This window comes from Myotis myotis, unplaced genomic scaffold (assembly GCF_014108235.1).
Source record: "Myotis myotis isolate mMyoMyo1 unplaced genomic scaffold, mMyoMyo1.p scaffold_m19_p_40, whole genome shotgun sequence".
Taxonomy (NCBI): Eukaryota; Metazoa; Chordata; class Mammalia; order Chiroptera; family Vespertilionidae; genus Myotis; species Myotis myotis.
The window spans coordinates 814,083-838,999 of NW_023416347.1; the positions used below are offsets into that span (position 1 = coordinate 814,083).

The following is a 24,917-nucleotide window of genomic DNA, read 5'->3' on the forward strand; positions in this document are numbered from 1 at the left end:
GGGTCCGAGGTTCAATTCCGGTCAAGGGCACATACGTTGGTTGCAGGCTTGACCCTGGCCCTGGCCAGGGCATGGGGAAGGCAATCAATCGATGTGTCTCTCTCACATCGATGTTTCTCTCTGTCTCTCCCTCCCCTTCCACTCTCTCTAAAAATCAATGGAAAAATATCCTCGGGTGAGGGTGAACAAAACCAAAACAAAACAAAAAAGAAATTCATTAACATTTAAGAAAACCGGAAATTCAATTCTGCAGTCACACTTGTCACGTTTCAAGAATTTGGTAGCCACCCATGGCTAGTGTAGGGTCAGGTTCAGCAAATATAAATACAGGATGCCCAGTTACATCTGAATGTAAACACCAAATAAGTGGATATGCCTAGACTAAGAAAAATATTGACTGATTGACCTCAGAGAGGAAGGGAGAGGGAGAGAGAGATAGGAACATCAATGATGAGAATCATCAATCAGCTGCCTTCTGCACGCCCCCAACTGGGGATCGAGCCTGCAACCCAGGCATGTGCCCTGACTGGGAATCCAACCCTGACCTCCTGGTTTATGGGGTCGACGCTCAACCACTCAGCCACACCAGCCGGGCTAGAAAATTAATTTTTGTTTACCTGAAATTCAAATTTAACGGAACAAGTCTGTATTTTATCTGGGTTAGGGCTACTGCATTAGATGGCACAGACCAGTTCTATCATCTCAAAATGACGGCAGTGAGGCATCAGTGTGCCCACCTTTAGAATGGGGCTAACAAAACACGTATAATGTGGAGTTGTTATCAAAGAGATGACCTATCTAGAGCTCTTAGGCCAGCGGTTCTCAACCTGTGAGCCGTGACCCTTTTGGCGGTCGAACGACCCTTTCACAGGGGTCGCCTAAGCCCATCCTGCAGATCAGATATTGACATGACGATTCATCACAGTAGCAACATCACAGTGATGAAGTAGCCACGAAAATAATTTTATGGTTGGGGGTCCCAACATGAGGGACTGTATTTAAAGGGCCACAAGGTTGAGAACCACGGTGACTTAGGCGGTTGCCCGGAACACAGCAGTAACTTAGGCGTGCTCGCTTTCCGCTCTGTTCTTAGATATCCCATCCATTCCTGAAAATCTGTAAGAGTTATTTAGAGGGAAATAAAGTTACCGTGGGCCACCCATCCGTGTCGGCACTGCTCACACTGCCGGTGGTTGATCTTGCCTGGTTTGAAACTTGGGCAACTGCAGTTCAGAGTACAGCCAATAGCCTGGGAAAGAGAACACAGGTGCGCTTAGCATGTTCCTTGTGTGTGGGACACGCACGGCATGTACAGAACAAAACCTCCATCCGGCGGCATTCCTGGAGCGCTGCGTGCCCGCTCCGTGCCAGGCCCAGGCGTGTGTACCGGACCCTGGAAAGAGGACCTGGAGACGGCGCACACCTCACGCAGACATTCTGCAGGAGAGAAGAGGCCACCAACATCGGGACTTGTTATAAGATGAGGGGTTGGAGGGAACATCTGGGTTGTTATTATGAAGGACATGGAAAGGGTGAAGAGTCACATTTAAAAAAAAAATGTTTTTTTTTATTGATTTCAAAGAGGAAGGGATTGGGAGGGAGACATAGAAACATCAGTGATGCCCTAGCCAGTTTGGCTCAGTGGTTAGAGCGTTGGCCTGTGGACTGAAGGGTCCCGGGTTCAATTCTGGTCAAGGGCATGTACCCGGGTTGTGGGCTCAATGCCCAGTCGGGGGGCGTGCAGGAGGCAGCTGATCAATGATTCTCTTATCACTGATGTTTCTATCTCTCTCCCTCTCCCTTCCTCTCTGAAATCAATATATATACATATATATATATATATATATTTTTTTTTAAAGTAACATCAGTGATTGATGAGAGAAAATCATCACTTGGCTGCCTCCTGCACGCCTCCTTCTGGGGATCGAGCCCACAACCTGGGCATGTGCCCTTGACTGGAATCGAAGCCAGGACCCTTCAGTCCGCAGGCTGACGCTCTAGCCACTGAGCCAAACCAGCTAGTGCTCATTTTTTTTTTTCTTCTTAATCCTCACCTGAGGCCATTGATTTTTAGAGGGAGGAGAGAGGGAAAGACAGAGAGAAATATCAATGTGAGAGAAACACATCGATTGGTTGCCTCCCGCATGCGCCCCGACCAGGGCCCGGGCCGGGGAGGAGCCTGCAACCGAGGTAGGTGCCCTTGACTGGATTCGAACCCGGGACCCTTCAGTCCGCAGGCCGATCCTCGATCCACTGAGCCAAGCCGGCTAGGACTAAAGAGTCACATTTTCACTGAATCTCTAAGGTGATGGGAGCAGCTGGCTGAAATGTACCAGGAGGCTGCCTGGGAACAAGTAAAAGGAATTGATTGGAGTGGAGAGAAACCCACATGTGGAATTTGTTCCCCATCAACATGTGGCAGAAGCTGAACACCAGACTAGATAAGAGGACATGTACCGGCTGGACGGCTCCCCAGCCCCATCCCTGGACTGTGTGACTGGCGGAGACAGACACGGGCTGGACAAGGCCTGCACGGACGCCTGCAGGCTGCATGTCAGAAGTGCCGTGTGTGGTGGGTGGGTGCGGAGTGTGCAAACACATGGCGGACATAGACAATAGAGACGTACGTGCCAACAGAGTCTGGTGCCAGCAACAGAGCTTCCCATACATTTTTAAGATGAATTCCTCAAAAGGGGATGGAGGCCTGCAGAACGTAATCTATTATTAAAGAGAAAACGTTCTCACAGGGGCTCTGACAGCTAGGTTCCTGGGAAGAGCTGCTGGGTGGAATCCATATGATGCAAGAGAGCTTTGAACCTGGGGAGTGTGTGCGTGTTTGGGAGGCCCCGGTGTGTGTGTGTGTGTGTGTGTGTGTGTGTGTGTGTGTGAAAGCCCCACATCTGCCCTGGCGTGTTTGGCTCGGTGGACAGAGTGTCGGCCTGCGGACTGAAGGGTCCCAGGTTCGATTCTGGTCAAGGGCACATGCCCGGTTGCAGGCTCGGTCCCCAGTAGGGGGCGTGCAGGAGGCAGCAGACCAATGATTCTCTCTCATCACTGATGTTTCTATCTCCCGCTCCCTCTCCCTTCCTATCTGAAATCAATAAAAACATTTTTGAAAAATCCAGTTGCTGGAGGGCTGGTAAATGGTGCAGGCAGCTTGGAAAACAGTCTGGCAGAGTTTCACAAACACAAGAGTTACCACAGGATCCAGCAACTTCACTCCTGGGTATGCGCCCAAGACAACTGAAATCCTCTCTCCACACAAATGCTTGCTCCCCAAAGTGGAAATAGCCCCCCGTGTCCTTCAGTTGATAAATGGATAAACAAAGTGTGGACATCTATACCATGGATGCCATTTATATATATAGAAGCCTCAGTGACCGAATGACCGAACGACCGTTTGACTGGTCACTATGATGTGTACTGACCACCAGGGGGAAAGACGCTCAATGCAGGAGCTGCCCCCTGGTGGTCAGTGCACCCCCACAGCCAACCTCCTGCGGCCCCAATTGGCCCCTAGCACCAGCCAGGCCAAGGGACCCCCCTACCTGTGCACAAATTTGTGCACCGGGCCTCTAGTTAGGCAATAAGGAAGAATGAAGTACTGAGATATGCTACCACATGGGTGGATCTTGGAAACATTAAGCTAAAGAAAGAAGTACACACAAAAAAAATGAAGTATAAAAAGTTGGAGGTTGTACGATTCCATTTACAAGAAATGTCAAGACTAGGCCAATCCAGCCCTAACTGGTTTGGCTCAGTAGATAGGGCATCAGCCTGCAGACTGAAGGGTCCCGGGTTTGATTCTGATCAAGGGCACATGCCGAGGTTGCAGGTTCGATCCCCGTAGGGGGCATGCAGGAGGCAGCTGATGAATGATTCTCTCTCATCATTGATGTTTCTCTCTCCTTCTCCCTCTCCCTTCCTTTCTGAAATCAATAAATAAATATTAAAAAAGGGAGGGGCAATCCATAGAGGCAGAAAGCAGACGAGTGGCTGCCAGGGATTGTGGGGAGTAGGCGGGATGACGGGTGGGTAGGGAATGCTAATGGGTGGTAGGAAAGGGAGAGTGGTATTCTTTTTGATTTGTTTTCATCTTTTTTTAAAACCAGCTTTAAATTGAGATGTAATTCACATATACAACTCACCCATTTAAAGTACACACGCCACTGATTTTAGTACATTCGCAGAGTAGTGCAACCTTCATCACAATCTGATTTTCATCCTTCCCCAAAGAAACCCTGGTACAAATTTATGGTGGACACGTGTCTCCATTTCTTTTGGGCACGTTCTTAGGAGTGGAATTGCTGGAACACCTAGTCACTCTCAGTGTAACTGTTTGAGAAACGGTCCAATGGTTGTCCAAAGGGGTTGAACCATTTTACATTCCCACCAGCAATGCACGAGGGTTCCAGTTTCCAACCTCCTCGCCAACACGCCATGAATAGGCGGGCCGAGTGACTGTAATGTCAGTGAAAATACTCCCAAGTATACTGCAATGATGGATACACAGCATCATACAGTTATCCAAACCTACAGGATGGGCACCACCAAGAGCGAGCTCTAAGGTAAACTATAGATGCTGGGTGATTGTGACGAGTCAATTGGAGGTTCATCGTTGTAACAATGAACCTGGGTGAGGTTCATTGGCCCTGGGTGAGGGATGTTAATCATGGGGGAGGTGCCTGGCTGGTGTGGCTCAGTGGTTGAGCGGTGGCCTATGAACCAGGAGGTCACCATTCAATTCCGGGTCAGGACACATGCCCGGGTTGTGGGCTCCATCCCCAGTAGGGAGTGTGCAGGAGGCAGCCCATCAATGATTCTCTCTCATCATTGACGTTTCTCTCTCTCTCCTCTCCCTTCCTCTCTGAAATCAATAAAAATATTTAAAATAATAATAATCATGGGGGAGGTTGTGCATAGTGTGTCTTAGTTGGTTGAGTGTTGTCTCAACCATTACTTGAAATCTAGTAGCCTCCCCACCTGCTACCCACCAGGTACCCCAGTAACACCTCCCTCCCCCAGTTGTGGAAACCAAAAATGTCTCCAGACATTTCCAATTGCTCCTGGGGGCGAAACTGCCCCCAGATGAGACCCACTGACCTAACCTGACTATTCAGTTTTAGCAGTTTCTACTGTGGGGACAGAATTTTAAGCAGTTTTACCCACAATTCCAATGTATGGATGCTGCTTTATAAGAAACATTCATGCCCTAACCAGTTTGGCTCAGCGGATAGAGCGTCGGCCTGCAGACTCAAGGGTCCCAGGTTCGATTCCGGTCAAGGGCATGTACCTCGGTTGCGGGCACATCCCCAGTGGGGAGTGTGCAGGAGGCAGCTGATCGATGTTTCTCTCTCATCGATGTTTCTAACTCTCTATCCCTCTCCCTTCCTCTCTGTAAAAAAATCAATAAAATATATTTTTTTAAAAAAGAAACATGTGGTTTTATATCAACCTATTTGAATGAGGCTTAATAAAGCTCATTAGACACCTATGGAAATCAATCTCAGAGGAATTATTTGTGGACCAAAAAGGCGAATGATGGTGTCTTAGAAAACTTCTGATATAAGGCCCTTGAGTTTTTCCACCCAGCTCAGAATCCCACAACATAATAAAATTGTTCCCACTGTTCCCTAAAGACACATGAAAACCTCTACAATGAGATCAATCCCCGCCCCCCCCCACACACACACTGTAATTACAGTACGAAAAGTACTCATGTAAATCAAAATGGAAAACTCTTAAAACTCACATCCTCTCCTTTGGACTCTGGATAGAAGTACCTTTTTTTCGGAAACATACAGCAGATGTTTACAACATTCCAAACTCATCAAGGCATGATTATTGCTTTTTGCGCACTCGTTTCAATCAGCCTGTTTCTGAATTGCTATTAGTCGCTTTGATGCGCTACAAACCAACGTTCGAAATTCTGGTTTGTTTTTTTTTTTTGGTAACTATCCTCGGCTCATTCATTCACCCAGAAATTCCTGACGCCCCTCGTATGTGACGGACGATTCAGTTATTTGAGGTCTTGAGATGGAAAGTTATGCCCTCGTCCTTAAGTAGATCTGAGGGTCGCTCTTTCTCTCCCGGGCACCCCTACCCTACCCTCAGCGTGGGGAGGTGCTGACTTGAATTCCCAGCAGTGGCCGCCAGACACACAGTGGGGTAGATACACAACACCCCCTGCTGGACAGTGCATGCATTTGATGAGCTCTGAGTTACTGAGCTTGAGGATAAACACTGTCTACTTCAAAGCTGTTTCATCTCTAGCACGTGTAAATATTTTCATATTGCAGAAGATAAATTCAGGGGGATAGCCTTTTTTATGTTAAAAAATTTTAAACATATATTTAAAAATATATATTTTATTGATTTTTTTTACAGAGAGGAAGGGAGAGGGATAGAGAGTTAGAAACATCGATGAGAGAGAAACATCGATCAGCTGCCTCCTGCACACCTGCTACTGGGGATGTGCCTGCAACCAAGGTACATGCCTTTGACCAGAATTGAACCTGGGACCCCCTCAGTCTGCAGGCCGATGCTCTATTCACTGAGACAAACCAGTTAGTGCTAAACATATATTTTTTTATTGATTTCAGAGAGAGGAAGAGATAGAAACATCAATGATGAGAGAGAATCATTGATCCACTGCCTCCTGCAGACCCCCCTACTGGGGGTTGAGCCGCAACCCGGGCATGTGCCCTTGACTGGACTCGAACCTGGGACCCTTCAGTCCGCAGGCCGACGCTCTATCCACTGAGCCAAACCAGCTAGGGCCAGGGGGATATTCTTGGGGGAACTAGATGCAAGGGGGGGATGAGAAAAATTACAGAGGACCTTTGGGGTTTCCAAATTCATGGCACTGACCCTGTCGGGGGAGTCATTTGTGGTCTGGGTCCGGAACAAAGTCACACTATGCGCAGCCAGGCGTCTCTGGAGGTTCAAGCTACTTCCTCTGCCCTGTCCCACACAGTGGCTGATAGCCACGTGGGGCTGTTGACATGAAAATGAATTAAAATCAAATCAAATTTAAAATGCGGTTCTTTGGTCACACTAGCCACATGGCAAGTGCTTGGTAGCCACGGGTGGCCAGTGGCCACTATATTGGACAGTGGCGGTGAGAACATGTCTATCATCGCAGAGTCCTGCTGGGCAGTTCTGAGACGAGCTACCCTTCCTGCATCGGCCCTCCCACGGGGCGGCCTTTCAGTCAGGCGCCATCTCATTTAGTCCTCACTTCATCGCCGCAAGGAGGGAACTGTCCTCAGGAAACTTAAATGTAGGGAAGAGTTGTCATTGCCCAAGGTCGCACAGTTGGCGAGCTTTATTGAGCATTTCTTGTGTGTGCAGCAACGCAGTAAAGAGCCAGGAGGTAGGCACTCCCATCCCCATTTTTAGAAAATATATTTTTATTGATTTCAGAGAGGAAGGGCGAGGGAGAGAGAGATAGAAACATCAATGATGAGAGAGAACCATTGATGGGCTGCCTCCTGCACGCTCCCCACTGGGGATCAGGCCACAACCCGGGCATGTGCCCTTGACAGGAATCGAACCCAGGACCCTTCAGTCCGCAGGCCAACGCTCTATCCACTGAGCCAAACCGGCTAGGGCACTATCCCCATTTTATAGACAAGGAAACTGAGGGACTTAGGGACTATCAGGGTGGTCTCAAATTTGGATACTGGGGGTAGATGACTTCTTGAACTATGCATATTTGATGCTAACTGCACTTACATTTTTATGAGTTTATTGGATCCCAACGTCAACTGTGAGAGTTAGGCATTACCATCCAAATATTTACTCAGCACCGATGAGCTAGACATTCTAAACTCTGAGGGTTAAAGTGTTAAACCAGACCAATGAGGTCCCCGCCTTCAAGGAACTTATATCGAGAGCGGAACATCATCAGGTAAACAAATAATACCTTTTCGGAATAAGGTACGTGCTATGGAAGGAGCTGAGCCGAAGTCTCAGCTAGCGATTTTACTGGATGGCGTGGAGGGGTAGAGGTAGGAGTGCACGCCTGTTAGATAAGGTCGTCCTCAAAGGCTTTGAGGTGGCAAATTAAACTGAGTCCCAGCCCTGGCTGGTGTGCTCAGTGGATAGAGCGTTAGCCTGCGGACTGAAGGGTCCTGGGTTCGATTCCTGTGAAGGGCACATGCCGGGTTGTGGGCTTGATCCCCAGTAGGGGGCCTGCAGGAGGCAGCTGATCAATGATTCTCTTTCATCACTGAGGTTTCTCTCTCTCTCTCCCTCTCCCTTCCTCTCTGAAATCAATAAAGATACACAGTAGGTCTTCGGGTTACGTCAGGGATCCGTTCCTACGGCGCGACATAACGTGATTTTCGCCGCAAGTCGGAACCCACCTACATAAGCACCTACCTCACTCACAGGGAGCACATACACAGCAGTCATGAAGTGAAACAGTAAAAAAAAAAATTACAAGAAAGGTAACAATTCCTGTCCTTTACTTGTGGTAAATAATAAAAAACATAAGGCACCTATGTACATACGTCGAAATGACGGAACTTTTTTTTAATATATAAATAAATGGGAGATGGCGACGTAACCACGAAACGACGTACGTCGGGTCCGACGTAACCTGAGGACTGTCTATATTAAAAAATAAAATAAACCGAGTCTCAGAGGATGGCAAGGAGCCAGAGAAGAACTGGAGGCAGCGGGACTGTGTTAGGTAGCGGGCATAGCAAGTGCAAAGGCCCTGGGGCACAAAGGGGTGAGAGTTTTCATGGCACAGAAAAGGGCGCCAGTGTAGCCAGCCGGAGTGGAGTTAGTAACGTTAATGGCAGGAAATGGGGGCCAGAGAGGTGACGAGACCACTCTGCACAGGACTGTGGGGCAAACCAAGGAGTATGGGTTTGAGTCTAAGTCTAAAGGTACAAAATTCATAGGATTTGCCTATTAAAATGACACCTCCGGATGCGGAGCTGGGGAGCCTGAGCGACCCCCCCCCCCCGCCTCCCTCTGCCCCCAGCATACTGAGCATCCTTCACGGGGCGGTAGTAAAACTTACAACCGGCCTCCGGCGACGTATGTCTTACTTCCTGCTAAGCCCTACAAGCTCCAGCTCCCTGACTGGGAGCCTCTGACCATAAAGTGGGCTGCCTACCTGCGCCCGCCTCCCTCCGAGGCCCATAAGGCACGTTAATGAGAATTTACAGGCGGAGAGTTGAAAAGGCCAATTAGCCCAGTAAGACTGCTGTTCCTGCCAGGCTTCTGACAAGTAGGTTCTTAGGTCCGCTGGGCTCAGGGGGTCTGACTCTGCACAGATGGAGCTACCAACAACACTGACGGTAAGACCTCCATAAAAGCTGCTTCCCCATGAATCATCCCTGCGGGAGGCAACAAAACGAAACTCAAAACCAACCCCTAGCCCCGGCTGGTTTGGCTCAGTGGACACAGCGTCCGTCCGCCTGCAGACTGAAGGGTCCCGGGTTCGATTCTGATCAAGAACACAAGCCCGGGTTTTGGTTTCGATCCCCATAGGGGGGGCGTACAGGAGGCAGTCGATCGATGATTCTCTCTCATCATGGATGTTTCTCTCTCTCTCCCTCTCCCTTCCTCTCTGAAACCAATAAAAAAAATATATTGAAAAACAAACAAACAAACAAACAAAACCCAACACCTAGTCGCTGACCCTGGGCCTGAGGCTTTGTAAACCTTTCACTAGTATTATGTTTATTTTTATTTTTGTCAATCCTCACCCGAGGATATCTTTCCATTGGTTTTTAGGGAGAGTGGAAGGGAGAGGGAAAGACAGAGAGAAACATCGATGTGAGAGAAACACATCGATTGGTTACCACCTGCAACCAGGGCCCTGGCTAGGGAGGAGCCTGCAACCAAGGCATGTGCCCCTGACCGGAATCGAACTTGGGACCGCCCCCCCCACCCTGAATCGATCCTGGGGACCCCCCTCCCCGCCCCAGTCTGCAAGCCAACGCTCTATCCACTGAGCCAAACTGGCTAGGGCTCACTGGTATTATTTAAGAGAATAATGAATGGACCGAGGAGAGAGCTGCACCATGCTTACTAATCATAGATGCCCACTCGATGTCCTGCCCAATCTGCCTGGTAAGAGAACCTCCATTTCCACATCTCCTTTGGCGGCTAGGTGGTCAGGCACTGGGCCAGTGGAATGCAAGTAAAGTTGTGGTGGAGTTTTACAGAAAGCTCCTCGGACACTGGAGGCGGACCAGCTGAGGGCCTTCTTTGCTTTCCCTCCTGGGAACACGGACGTGATGGCTGGATGGCGGAGGCCATTCTGCAACCACGAGGCAACCCTGAGGTCAGGCTCTGAGGACTGCCATGCAGAAAGGATGGTGCCTTATTTAGGAGCCCTTTCACTCGCAGCCAAATCCATTTCCTAAGTCGCACGCGGATCTTACGGACCACGGAGGGGACCGCATAAAAAGCAGGTGAAAAATGGCTAACCAGCAAGACCACCAGGGCTACGTTCAGAGTGTGCGGCCCTCTCTTCAGTGTGAGGTCCTAAGGCTGTGCCCGATTCTCGGGGGTAAGAACCATAATTTCCCGACCTGAAATCAAAGGACCCAGCCTACTAACTCAACATACAGTGTCGCTGTTTATAAGTCATTGAGCTTTAGGATGAAAGTGCTTCAGGTTTTCCCAAGTTGTATGTTTAAAATGTTAACTATAGACCAGGGGTGGGCAACCCCTGCCACGCGTGCCAAACATGGCACGCCAGTAACTTTTGCTGGCGCGCGAAACCTTCTCTTATAATCTTCCATTTACAATTTTTTTCTTAATATCGACTTTTTAATTTTTCAGATAAATTCAGTGTAGGTGCATCTTAGATAAATAAATAATTTTACATAACAAGTTATCTTAGAGACCACAGACATGGATGGACGAGAGAGGGGAAGAGCAATTTCTATGCCTCTGCCTTAACTCTCCCTGCCTTCCTAGATCCGACCAGTGTTTTGGTTTCATCCACATACATTTGTGAATCTTTGTTCTCAGTGGTGAATTTTGTTAAGTTTTGTAATAGGAGTGGCCTGACGGATGGAAGTAGTAGCGCGTGCATATCTCTGAAGGTCACGAAATATAAACCTGAGATGTAAAATCTCTGTCATCGGTGATGCGGCAGCAAAAGTCCCACTGATAATATCACACGGAGTCATAACGTTTTCTGTCGGACTATCAGTGCACAGGTATACATGAAAAAATAAACGTATTTTTCATCATCATCTACTGTGTGTTTGTCGCTCGAATGAATTTTATTATTTCTTCAAGGTTCTTCACATACGTACACCTTGAGAGCTATCAGGTAGGCGTAACATGTTCTCAAAAAATTAGGGTTGGCACGCAGAAGAATTCTGAGTCAGAGATTTTGCTGGTTTTGGCGCGCACTCACAAAAAGGTTGCCCACCCCTGATATAGACAATTGCTGTTAATATATTTGAGTTCTGGGGGGGGGGGGGGAACTGCCAATTTATAATACTAGCACAAGGGTAGCTTCTGAAGCAGTTGTCCCACCTTAGCCTGTGGGGAGAGGGCTTGGTTTCTCTTCACCGACAATGAGATGGTCACTGCCGCTCTGTGGCTGTAGATCTAGCCTCTCTGGTTCAGGAAACCCTATCGTTCAAGGGCGGGGGATCTCTGCCCAACTGCTCTTTGCGGCTGCTCTGCCTCTCTCCCACAGTTTGTACTTCTCACGTCTCTTATTAGAACCAGATTTTTTTTTTTTTGCGGGGGGGGGGGGGCTCCCTACCTTCTGCTCTCTAATTTTTCTCTAACTTTTTTTATTTTTTAAGTTTTCTACCGTTTTTCTATTTAAAAATTTTTAAAAATATATTTTTATTGATTTCAGAGAGGAAGAGAGAGAGGGAGAGACACACACATCAATGATGAGAGGGAATCATTGATCAGCTGCCTCCTGCATGCCCCCTACTGGGGATTGAGCCCGCAACCCAGGCATATGCCCTTGACTAGAATCAAACCCCCAACCCTTCAGTCCACAGGCTTACACTTTATCCACTGAGCCAAGCCAGCTAGGGCTTTTTAAAAATATTTTTTTATTGATTTCAGAAAGGAAGGGAGAGGGAGAGAGATAGAAACATCAATGATGAGAGAGAATCATCCATCGGCTGCCTCCTGCAGGCCCCCTACCAGGGATCGAGACTGCAACCCGGGCATGTGCCCTTGACCGGAATCGAACCCGGGACCCTTCAGTCCCCAGGCCGACGCTCTATCCACTGAGCCAAACCAGCCAGTGCTCTACTGGTTTTCTTAACACATGCAAACCCACAGAGGTACAACGAGGATTCTGGAAACAGCACCACGATTTGCCAGATGTCTCCGGACAACCGGGGTGAAGAGAGAAGAACACCCATGAGGCCCGCCTGTGTGTGAGGCAGCTTTCCTGCTCCTCCCAGCACCGCCCCGAGACCCACCCGGAGAAACACTCGGACCAGATGTCCATCTCATGCCATCATCTTCCGTTAGTCGTTGGACAAAGCGATGCCCATTTATTTAACACACTGGGTTTTTGGGTTGTTTTTGTTTGCTTGTGCTTAAGGCATCCACTGTGTACTGGTAACCGGGGGTACAAAGATGAGGAACTCCCCCCCGTGTCTGCTCTTGGGGAGCAAGAGGGGGAAGACAAGTCATACAATCGGATAGGGCAGAGAATAGCTGGGCAGACGATGCGATTTGTCAAAAATCAGTGTGAGTCATTCACTATATTAAGATCTAGCCATTCAAAAGATCCTGAAAATAAACGGAAAACTCGCCGGTCACCTTTGCAGATGCTAGGGAACCAACGGATTATTCCCCAAACTGGTAAACAGCCCCAGCCGGTGTGGCTCAGTGGATAGAGCATCGGCCAATGGACTGAAGGGTCCCGAGTTCGATTTTGGTCAAGGGCACATGCCCAGGTTGTGGGCTCCATCCCCAGTAGAGGGCGTGCAGGAGGCGGCCGATCAATGATTCTCTCTCATCATTGATGTTTCTATCTCTCTCTCCCTTTCCCTTCCTCGCTGAAATCAATAAAAACATATTTAAAAAATAAACACAAACCTGGTAATCAAAGGGAAAGACTCAAGTGTGTATTCCTTTTTTTTTTTTTATACAAACTGTCCTTCAAGGACAACCAAATCACTGGTGAGACCAAGATTCTCTTTACAGAAGTATTCCAGTGATAAATAAAGAAAGAATTCGAATGTCAGCATTCTTCAACTCCTAATTAAAAAGATGACAACCAGCTCATTTGCCTTGGGATGGAAGGATATACCCATTACACACGGGGTGTTCTTGCCAAATATGTTGAAATCTGAATTAGACGAAGCCTCTTGGTCAACTCCCGTGCACAGAAAATACAGGGGATGATAGAGGAATGTTGAAATGATATCACAAGGAAGTAAAACGCAGAGTGGGAGCCATTCGACAGGACAAATAGCCCAGCTTTTTCAACAGATAAATTGCAAGGAAAAAAGTAAAGTGTAAGTCTACAGATTAAGAGAGACAACATACACCCTGGCTGGTTTGGCACAGTGGATAGAGCGTCAGCCTGGGCACTGAAGGGTCCTGGGTTTGATTCTGGTCAAGGGCACATGCCTGGGTTGCGGGCTCGATCCCCAGTAGGGGGCGTGCAGGAGGCAGCTGATCAATGATTCTCTCTCATCATTGATGTTTCCACCTCTCTCTCTCCCTCTCCCTTCCTCTCTGAAATCAATAAAAAAATATATATATATATATTTTTTTTTTTAAAAAAGAGAGACAACATATGGACCTTATTTGGATCTTGATTTGAACCAACCAACAGCAATATCAAGTTTACAAACTAATCAAAGAAATCTGAATAGTAGAAATGTAATGACATTAACGAGTTGTTAATTTTTTAGGTGTTATATGGTGATATTGCTTTTGTCTCTTACAAAAGGCTTTTCTTTTAGAGCTATGTATTAGAACATTAATGAATGAAATTATATGATTTCACCCTACCCGTTTTGGCTTAGTGGATAGAGCACTGGCCTGCGGACTGAAGGGTCATGGATTCGATTCCAGTCAAGGGCACATGCCCAGCTTGTGGGCTTGATCCCAGTGGGGATGGCATGCAGGAGGCAGCTGATCAATGGTTCTCTCTCTTCACTGATGTTTCTATCACTCTCTACCTCTCCCTTCCTCTCTGAAATCAATAAAAATATATATTAAAAAAAAAAGAAATTATATGATGTCCAGGATTTGCCTCCATGTACTCCAGTGTTGGTAATGGTGGGGGAATGGGTAGGGGGGGATGGATGAATGGGATTGGTCCAAAGTTGATCACTGTTGACTCCGCAAGCACCTATCACTAAACTCCATTAAACTATTCTCATTTTGCTTTAAATTCTCTCTAATAAAAAGTGAAATAAATAAAATAAATAAAAATTCCCTCTCTTCAACATTTTTTCTTTCCCCTTCCTTCCTTCCTTCCTTCCTTCCTTCCTTCCTTCCTTCCTTCCTTCCTTCCTTCCTTCCTTCCTTCCTTCCCTCCTTCCTTCCTTCCTTTTGTTTTGTTAATCCTCACCCAAGGATGTTTTTCCATTGACTTTTAGAGAGAGTGAAAGAGGGAGGGAAAGACAGAGAGAAACATCGCTGTGAGAGAAACACCTCTATTGGTTGCCTCCTGCACGAGCCCGACCAGGACCCGGGCCCGGAAGGAGCCTGCAACTGAGGTCCGTGCCCTTGACCGGAATCGAACCCAGGACCCTTTGGTCTGCGGTCTGATGCACTATCCACCGAGCCAAACCGGCTAGGGCTTCTTTTCGAGTGTGATAGCAAACATAGAGGGAGAAAGCAACGTCCTGTGGAAAGGCGGGAGGAGGCTCCGTCCAGGAGGCAACAGGCACGCTCCCGGCAGCGTTTGCAGGAAATACCAGCCCGAGGCACAAAGAAGGCTCACCCTGGACATGTGTCTCAAGCCCAGGAGGCCGGGCCACAGAGCACAGATCTGTCCCAGGCGGCGAGAGCCCCCCTAGACAGGCTACCTGGGGAGGGGGTGGGGGAGGGCCGTCCAATGGGCAGCTGGGAGTCTCTGTGTTGGGTCATGAAGCCATCAGGGCTCTGAACGAGGGGGAGACCCTGTCTGCCAGGAGCACGCGTTGCAAGCTTGGACTGGGGAGGCCTCAGAAACCAGGTAGGCGGCATCTGCAGCACGTGTGAAAACGACACGGGAGGAGAGCTGGCAGGTCTGGGGTCCTCACGCCGAGGACGGGGATGAAGAGAGACCAGTCAAAGAAGACCGAAGGCACGGCAAGGGAGGTGGGAGGGAGAGCTCGGGACAGATGTCGGGCCAAGTCTACCTGTGAGCAGAAAGTGTGCGTGACACACACCGCGATGTTCTCTGGCTGCTCAGTTCAAAGGAGGTGACGGGGGAACGCTTGTTCTTTGATCTCTATAAATCAAAGTCTAAACGGGGTGCCAAAATAATTTAACAGCTGTGCCTCCCCCCCTCTTAACATTATTAGTTCTAAACACAGAAAAATAGAAAACGTAGAAAAACAGGCAGATATCATCTTAGAAAACCAACCAAGTCTTTGTTTTTGAAAAACGAACTAACAATAACGAGAACAAAAACTATAGAGAAGTAGGGGACACAAATACATTGCTTTCTGCTGTAACCTACATTTGGGAGACTTCAGGGGGGTAATCTTCAGAAACCTCTGATAACAAAAAGCAGAAGGACGCTAACTACACATGTAGCGAATGTGAAACAAAACAAAAAAGACATTTACACTTTAGGATAAATTGCTGTTTTTTACACTTAAGGGTAATTTTAACTGAGGTGGCCAGTTACACAAGCAACGCAACCGCACTATTGCCGCCGCCGCCAAGTAACGATGAAATCGTGAACATTTCTCAGTACAATTTTGCAAACGTTTCTTTGAGGCATTTTAATGAGAACTAGATTTAAAAAACTAAGTGTAACAAACAAACAAACAAAAAAAAACCCAACACAAAACACCACCCTAGATGTTCAAAATAAAAAAGTCTTTAAAAAGGAAAGACCAGACAGTTAATTACGCTATCCTTGATCACTGCCTTCAAAGCCAGTATGGTGTACCATGAAGTATCAGCATTGCCCGATAAAAATTCTACCTTCACAAATGAGGACGACAAGAAACAATCAGAGGGTTAGAGAAGAAGGCCAATGCTTCTGGAAGCTGGTGGAGAAATAACTTCCATGTTTGTTAGAGTGCAAGGCAAGACCACAGAAATCATCTGTAGGAGGAGACAATTTAATGTAACTGTATGCGGGCTGGATGGGGGGTGGGGTGGGTGTTAGCAGCCTGAACTACAATTTACCTGGGACAACCATTTCCTTCCACAGACGCTGCGTGGACCCAGCCTTCGAGATGTCTTATTTCTCTGTCTCTCCTTTCTCTCACATGAGCTCAGTGGAATTATCATCCCCCGAGGCAGAGCCCTCCTGCCATACATCATTAGGGCTGGTTTATAGCAATGAGTCCATGTGTGGACGGCAACAGCGACAGCCCGTGTGCTGCCAACGCTGCCGAGTCTGACAAGGCACCAAATTGGACTCTGGCGAAACAGGCCTGCTCTGTTTAGACCTCACGTACCACACTGCCCCACCCCCTCCCTGAGCCACCCCTTTTAGGATAAAATAGGCATATGGCTGGGTAGAGGAATGGGGCCACACTGGAATCTTGGAATTTCCAGAGTTAGGAAAAAGGGCTTCAAAGCATGACAAGATAAGAGGAAGCAAGGTTTTCAGGTAGAAACCGATTGAAAAGGCCAAAAAAAAAAAAAAAAAAAAAAAAAAAAAAAAAGACTAAAATCCTTCCAGATGCCCCATTCTGTGCGGAACCCAGTTATCTTGAAATCTCTGAGGCAAGTCATGAAAAATAGAATATCTCCACCAACAGAATTTAAAACCCATAGTAAGCTACCTGGAATAAGGGAATGTAAAAAAAAAAAAATGTACTGACTCCCTAAGTGTTGATGTTAGATATAAAAAAGGATGAGAATTCGGTGCTGAGTTCTCACCTTAGTGAGGGGGTTTCTAATTCTTTTTCCACAGGGCTTTTTTTTTTTTTTTTTTTTGAGGAAAGTAACTCACTCTCAGTGACATCTGTGGAGGTGAAAATTCACCCTGCGGTAATGCTCTCGCTCCTCCTGCAAGTAATTTACCTTGTGGAACCTTCGGGGCAACTCTTTAATGGCCACTGTCAAAATAACTTCTAAAGCACGTACCAGAAGCTGAAAGACACCCGGGCCCCGCACCCCGTACACTGCGGCTTGGTTTCACTGACAAAACCGAACTTTAAAATCGTTTTCCCATTTATATTTATCCCGAGGCATTCATAAACGAGGAGTGCGTCCTTAAAGCACAATTACTACTTATCCCACAGGGAGAATCCATACGGCTTTCCTCGCCCAATAGGCATTGGATCCCCCTTCTTTCCACGCTGCTGATGCTGGGGTGCAGAATGTGGGCCTGGGCCTGGGCTGCGTGGGAAAGGTGTAAAATAAAAAAATAAAAATAACCGTCTCTGGAAAGCTTACGCTTGCACGGCAATTAGCCCACGCTGCCTTGGATGTCTAACGTGAACTCGAACCAGAGCAAATGGGTCATGTTTTCACAGCCAAATTCGCACGTCACACGAATCGCTTTCTCTCTGCCCGAAGAAGCAGCATGTTGCTCAACCCTTTCCTAGGCTTTGGGTACAGATGATATTCCAAATTAAACGACGCAGGTGTCTGGACGTCATTATGAGCTCCCGGAGCAGAAACAGCGGTGGTGCTAAGTGAAGATTTCACCACCTCTTTCCGGCGTTCCACTATAACAGGATCGTGTTCAACGGATAGCTGAGTGGAAACGGTAATACTTTTTTTTTTTTTTGGGTGAAATTAAAGCTGGCAAACCTATTGGACGAGAAATCAAATGATGACTCACATCTTGTTCTTTGCCCGAAAGGACGAAGTTATTTATCAAAACCCACCCGTAGCCAAAGTGGTGGCCGTGTTTTCACACCTATATTTAAAGCAAAAAAATCAAATCCCGGACAATTAATAATGCCCGAAGGAATGCTCTTTAGTGTGGCGTCATTTTGACACATCCGATTTTAACGATGTTTTACTAACGTGTATCAACAGATCTGGGAAGGGACCATTGAACAGCCAGGACATTTATCCTTGCACCAAAATTTCAACACCTATTTGCAAGCTAAGGGTCCAAGAAATCTCGAGGAAAGATCCCCCGAAATCCAATGGTGACTTAAAACAATAAACAAGGAATAAAACATCACGGGGGGGGGGGGGGGCCTGCCAAATGCTGTTTTTCAATTCACTTAGGGTCAAACCAGAATCTTGGTCGCTTTGATGAGAAGAAATCAATTTTTTTTTTTTTTAAACTGTTGCTAGATCTGCTCTGTGGACCCCAAGCTGTAGTAACACATGTTTCCCCTACACACACTCACACCCTCTGACAGGGGTTCCCAGGACACCAGTGGGGCCTCTTGCAGGCCCCTTAAGTGTTAACAGCAGAGGCCTGGCTGCGACCAGGCGTCTGGCCTGATTTAAACACCCCGTCCTTCAGAGGCGCGCGGGGAGCGCGCGGCCATAAAACCGGGGGACATTACTGAACCTTAAGGGGGTCTGATCGTCCCCCCTCCCTCCCTCCCACACCCCTCCCCAAACACTCAGCATTTCACTCCCACAATTAAGGCTGTTCGCGGGCATTCCATCGCGCTGTCAAAGTCAGGCCGGTGGCAGCCGCGCAGCCACAAAGAGATGCCTTAAATGAGAAGAACATGTTCCTACACCGCGTCGGAGAAAGTTTGGCTCCGAGCTATGCACTGATGAGTATCAGATCTCCTCCTGCCCTCGCCTCTCCGCGATCTTGTCACATCTGATGACAAATCCCCAGCCTCTCCGGCACGGCCGGGGGGCCCGCGGGGACACGCAGCGGCCTCCCCCGCCCGCGCCGCTCGCCCCGCCGGCCGCAGGCACCCGACGCCTCCCGCCGCGCTCCCCAGGGCGCAGCCCGGCCGCCCGGTCCCCGGCGTCCCCGCAGGTGCCCTGTCCCGAGGCGGGGAGACGCGCCCCCGGCTTTTCCCCGCGCGCCCCCCGCCCCCTCCGCTGCGTCCCCGGCCCCGCGCTCGGCCGAGGAGACGCTGTGCGCCCCGGACGCCCCCGCCCCGCCCGCCGGCACCTGGTGCGCGCGTTTCCACTGCAGATGCGCCCCCGAGCGCGGCGGGCCCCGGGTCACTGCCGCCCGCCGGGCCCCGCGCTCTCCACGGCCCCCCGCTCTCCACGGAAACCCAGCCCAGGTACCAGCGGCGCTTCCGCCCGCCAGCCGGGGGCTGCGGGGACGCCGGGGCGGGCGCGCTCGGTCGGGGCCGCGGCGCCGAGGGAAGGGGCGGCCTGACGCGCTTCGCCGGCCCGCGCTTCCCACCCGCCGCGCCGTCCTGCGGCCGCGGGGACCCCCCTCGCGCGGCGCAGGTGGCCTCGGAGGCGGCCGGGGCGCGCCCCCGGCGCCGACGGGGCCCGGGTCCGAGCGGCGCTGCGGGCTCCCCCCGCGCGCAGGGCGCCCCGCTTACCTCCGCCATCCTGCGGCCGCCCGGAGCCCGGCTCCCCACGCGCGTCCCGGCCCGCGTCCGCCCCGGCTCGGCGGGCGCCGCCGCAGCCAAGCTCCGGCCGTCGGGGCGACGCGGCGAAGTGGGCGGCTCCCCTCCCCTCCCCGCCCGCCCCCTGCGCCCGGTGGGGGCCTCCTCCCGCGCGGTCCCCTCCCCGCCCCTCCCCCGCGCCGGCCGCCCGTCCCCCGCCCGGGGAGCCCGCCGCCCGCCGGGGCCGCCCGCGGACGCGCTGAGCCCGCGGAGACCTCGCCGGCGGCCGGCGCGGAGGTGTCTGCCCCGCCGGGCTTGAAGGCACTTGTCGGGAGACACAGACGTGTCCGCGTCTGCCTCGCGCTCTGAAGTTCGCTGGCTGCCGTCTCGCTCGGCGGGGCCGCCGCCCGCCTCCCCCGGGGCGCCCTCGGGAGCTGCTTCGCAGAGGCCGCGTGGGTCCTGTCCCCGACGGGGAGCAGGGGCGCCGGAGGCCCTGCCGAGAACCCCCGCGAGCCCCCTGCCCCGCGGTGGCCGCGAGAGGTCGCCGCCCCGGCTGCCCCGCGCTCCCAGGGCGAGGGGCTTGCTCCCTGCACCTCGCGTGCTCGGCTGTAAACGGGGTCAGGTTTTCACCCCTCTTACGGGGTCCCGGGGATGAGATGAAATTCAGTGTTCAAACGCCAAGCGCCGGCGCTGAGCACATGGCGAGGAGGGCCTGCCCCGAGGAGCCAGCGGCTTCCTTGACCCCCTGGAGCTGACGGAGATGGGCCGCAGCTGCCAGCAGGACCCGGGTGGGTGGGCGGGCGGACACAGAACCTCATGGAAACGCAGTTCCCTAGAGGGGTGCTCTCTGAAGGCTGGACTTGGGGGCTCCTGCTGCCTCCTCCCCGATTTTTACCACCCACCCACCCACCCACCTTGCTGCTGGTGAAACAGAGCCTTGCCTGGGAAACAAAAAAGCCTTCTACAAGCTGAGGTTGAGGGGGATGGTGGGAGATGGAAGGAAAAGGGAGTTGCAATCAGACAGTGCCTGGTTCGGGCTAGGGGCGATGCAGGCCTCTGGGAGGAAGAGGAGAAAAAGGAGAGAAAAGGGTGCATGTGGAAAAGTGTGGCTATCTGGGGGTGGGGGGTGGGGGGTAGGGAGGCGCCTTCGTGAGGTCCAGCCGGGCCCTGCTGCCCTTCCACAGGCAGGACACGTGCAGGACATTGGGGCCAGGTGACTGTCCTGGGTCTGCAGCACCTGTGCCGTCTCTGGCAGGCATGAGGTTGCCTGGCCCCTTGCGAGGGACTCGGCCCTGCCTGACAGGAGTTGGGAAGAGTTATTTTTTTCACGTGGCTAATGTACTTAGGAAGCTTTGCTTTGTGAATTCCAAACCCCAGCTGCCTACCTTCCATCTAGCTCAGTGGTTCCCAACGTGGGGCACACGCCCCATAGGGGGGCAAGTCGGGAATGGGTTATTAACAGTGAATTTTTCGCATTTATTATGGTTCTAGGGGCCTTCTACTAGTATACAGTGTATCTATAATAATAAAAGCATGATATGCTAATTAGACCAGACAGCCAAACAACCTTCCGGATGTCCATCCGGACATCCTTCCGGATGACCTCCTGGACGAAGCCAGGGCTGTGAGGGCTGAGCCCCTTGTACGAATTTCGTGCATTGGGCCTCTAGTTCTATAATAATAAAAGCGTAGTATGCTAATTAGACCCAATGTCCTTCCGGACCTGCAAGGGAAGCCGGTGCCGGCAGCCGGGGGAAGGAAGGCCTACTCTTGCACGAATTTCATGCATCGGGCCTCTAGTAAGTATATGGTGACATATTTGCACATTTCAGTTCTCTATCCTATGTTTTGAAACTTTATTTGCTATTTTTCCATATCACTTCACATTATTATTTTTAAAAACGATTTCTTGGTGATTATTTCCTCAGAACTTCAACTGTCCTTTCATTCTTTTATTTTTCTCTTTCATGGATGCCATGTTCTTTGGAAGCGTATTTAGACCAAATTAATGGCCTTTTAGGCTTCCTCCCCACGAATAGGAGTTCACTTTTTGAATAATAAGAATTATATGTCACAGGGTTGGGCGGGCATCAGGATTTCAGAGATGCTTAGATGGGGCGTGGCCAAAAAAAGGTTGGGAACCACTGATCTAGCTGGTGCCAACCCCCCTCTGTTCCTCCTCTTTTCTCTGCCTGTTGTAACACCACGCATCCTTCCAAGTTTTTTTTGATGTCACCTCTTCCCTGAAGCCTTCCGGGATACCCCCCCCCCCCCCACCAGCTTTCCACTCCATGTGCTTTTGCCCTCTTCTGATCCCCAAGCACTTGCATCTGCCTCTCTCACGGTGCTGATTGCATTCTCTGGCCTGGTTCGGATGTGTCCTTATCTTAACGTCTGCGGCCACCGGTCACCTTAGTGGCTTCTGTGCTGTGAGTTGTAGCCGACAAAGCTCAGGTTTGGGAGTTAAGAGTGACCTGGGTATAGCCGGTTCCCAGCAATTGGAAACTGGCTGAGGAAGTCAGCTTTCTTGGCCTTCCTGTCCTCATCACCTTTCAAAGGAGGTATGCAACTGTCCCCTGGCACATTGGGCTAAATCAGCTGTGGGAAAACTACGGCCCGTGGGCCGGATCCGGCCCATTTGAAATGAATAAAACTAAAAAAAAAAAAAGACCGTACCCTTTTATGTAATGATGTTTACTTTGAATTTATATTAGTTCACACAAACACTCCATCCATGCTTTTGTTCCGGCCCTCCGGTCCAGTTTAAGAACCCATTGTGGTCCTCGAGTCAAAAAGTTTGCCCACCCCTGGGCTAAATACTAGTAAGACAGTCTGTTCTGCAAACATGGCTGTCCTCCCTCCTTTTCTGCTGCACGTAAAACTGATTTTTAAAAATTAATTCACATTTGTTACCAGAAGATTTCTTGGTCATAGTATTATTGAGTAGCCACAACATGCTTATTATAAATACATCAAGCCCCAGCTGGTTTGGATCAGTGGATAGAGAGCGTCAGCCTGTGGACTGAAGGGTCCCAGGTTCAATTCTGGTCAAGGGAACATGACCGGATTGTGGGCGTGATCCCCAGAAGGGGGCATGCAGGAGGCAACCGATCAATGGTTCTCTCTCATCATTGATGTTTCTATCTCTCGCTCCCTCTCCCTTCCTCTCTGAAATTAAATAAATAAATGAATACCCCAAAATATCTATGTCCCAGGCAAGTGCCCACACAAGTATTTTTAATCTGTCCTCCTGAAGGTTTTGCTCAGTATCTTTATGTTTGTTGCAAGTGAGTGTACTTGTTTTAGTAAAACTTTCCACTAGCAAAAATAATCGGGGTCAACCTGCTTAACTCTATTCCTGGTTACAAAGGCAGGGAAGATTTTTGGCAATATATAATTTGAAAACATGAAAACAGGCTCCCTCTCCCAACAGAATCTACTGGGATCGACATTTCTTCAAATAGGACAGTTTTGATCCACTTAGAGCAGCGGCTCTCAACCTGTGGGTCGCGCGACCCCTTTGGCGGTCGAACGACCCTTTCACAGGGGTCGCCTAAGACCATCCTGCATATCAGATATTTACATGACGATTCATCACAGTTATGAAGTAGCAACGGAAATAATTTTATGGTTGGGCCACAACATGAGGAACTGGATTTAAAGAGCCAGAAGGTTGAGAACCACCGACTTAGAGGGACTCAGTAGATGTAGATGAAAATTGCTAGTTAATCTTCTGCAGCTTCGCTTAGATTTCGGTACCTGATGTTACTAAAGTCACTCTTTGCGTTTCTTCCCAGATTTGAAAGACTCCTCTGTCACTCCTTGGAAACACGTAAGCAGAAAACAGACGGAGGAACCACCCCCGTGTAAAGAAAAGGGCAGCCGCTGTTCCTCTGCTGGTCAGTGGTGGGACTGGGCATGGCTTTTCCTCCCCTGGGCCTCAGCTTCTCCATCTGGCCAATGGGGGCATCCCTGAGTGCCACCCCGCTCTGATGGTCCCCACTTTCTATGTGTCAGCCTGGCTACGTTCCTTTTGTGTCAAGGTCCTCTTTTCAGTGAGCACGAAAATCAGAATGTCTTCTCTAACTTTAACACCAAGAATTAAAAAAATCTTTATGAAAAAAGGGGAAAAGTTGAGAAGACATGAAATCAAAAAATCACGGTGACCTGTTCTCATGGAGGCCAGAAGTAGCTCATCCGAGAGGAGAGGCCTGCTCGGCCCGCTGTGTCCCTGAGTGAGGCCTTTGCCAGGGCCGGGGTGCCCTGACTGCCCATCCTGCAAACCGAGGCAGATGCGGAGGGGCTGGGCAGGTGGGGGCTGTGTGAACCGAGAGCCGGTGAATTCCAAAACCCCGAACCTTGGCAGACTGTCTGAACTGGGTAGTTGTTACTCTGCTTGTCATCAGCGGGGAATGTGGGCCCCGGTTCGCCAGATTTCCAGAGTTTTCAAGAGAAGCTAAAAACATTCTGATACGTAAAAGTTGGCAACTAATTCAGAGTTTTGATAAATACGGTGTGAGTCAAACGAAATATGTTTTGAGGCTGAATCTGGCCGACGTGCTGTTGGTGTACTCCCTTTGTTATATAGAGTGATGTCTTCTCGGGGCCTGGGCTTGTGGTATATAGTAGGTGTGCAATAAATATTTGTAGGGTGAATATCACTCCTGATGGAGAACAATTCACAGCCCGCCTGAGCTTTCCGATGAATTTACAGAATAGTCACAGGGATGTAAATGACAGCATAAGGCAGCGGTTCTCAACCTTCTGGCTCTTTAAATACAGTTCTTCATGTTGTGACCCCCAACCATAAAATTATTTTCGTTGCGACTTCATCACGGTAACGTTGCTACTGTGATGAATCGTCATGTAAATATCTGATATGCAGGATGGTCTTAGGCGACCCCTGTGAAAGGGTCGTTCGACCGCCAAAGGGGTCGCGACCCACAGGTTGAGAACCGCTGGCATAAGGGAATGGTCCATAATATTATAATAACTATATATGGGGCCAGGTGGGTCCTTAAAATATCAGGGGGACCACTTTTCTAAGGTCCATGATTGTCTAACTAACCACTGTGCCCCACACCTGAAACTAAAATAGAGTAGTATTGAGTGTAAACTGCAATTGAAAAGTTTTAAAAGTTAAAAAACAACAACGAACTATCAAAAGCCACACAGAAATTAGTAACAACCTTCTTGCGTTGGATTCGGGGTCCACTGACGGACTGGTCACCTTTTCCAGAATTTACACCCTGGTAAGTGAGACTCCCGTTCCTTGTTAATGATTCCGTTAAATGCAGAAGAGCCTCTCCTTGAGAAACGAACCCT

General features: G+C 49.6%; 1 protein-coding gene across 5 annotated transcripts in view; it reads right to left on the minus strand.

Annotated features, from left to right (window-relative positions):
- Window positions 1-19,713, minus strand: part of BNC1 (basonuclin 1) — a 38,803-nt gene extending 19,090 nt beyond the window's left edge. Inside the window, exons 1-3 of one of the 5 annotated variants that reach the window (XM_036306293.1) lie at window positions 19,587-19,708; window positions 17,551-17,910; window positions 1,150-1,249 (exon numbers count right to left, since the gene is read on the minus strand). Coding sequence is in view for 3 of the 5 variants with exons in the window: in XM_036306289.1 (XP_036162182.1) it covers window positions 1,150-1,249; window positions 16,330-16,467 (238 nt within the window). In the remaining 2 variants the exon portion in view is untranslated. Of the gene's footprint in view, window positions 1-1,149; window positions 1,250-4,148; window positions 4,763-16,329; window positions 17,529-17,550; window positions 17,911-19,586 lie in introns of those variants that run through there. The other 4 variants (XM_036306292.1, XM_036306289.1, XM_036306290.1 and 1 more) reach the window with 4 other exon arrangements.
- Window positions 19,714-24,917: the final 5,204 nt, after the last annotated feature.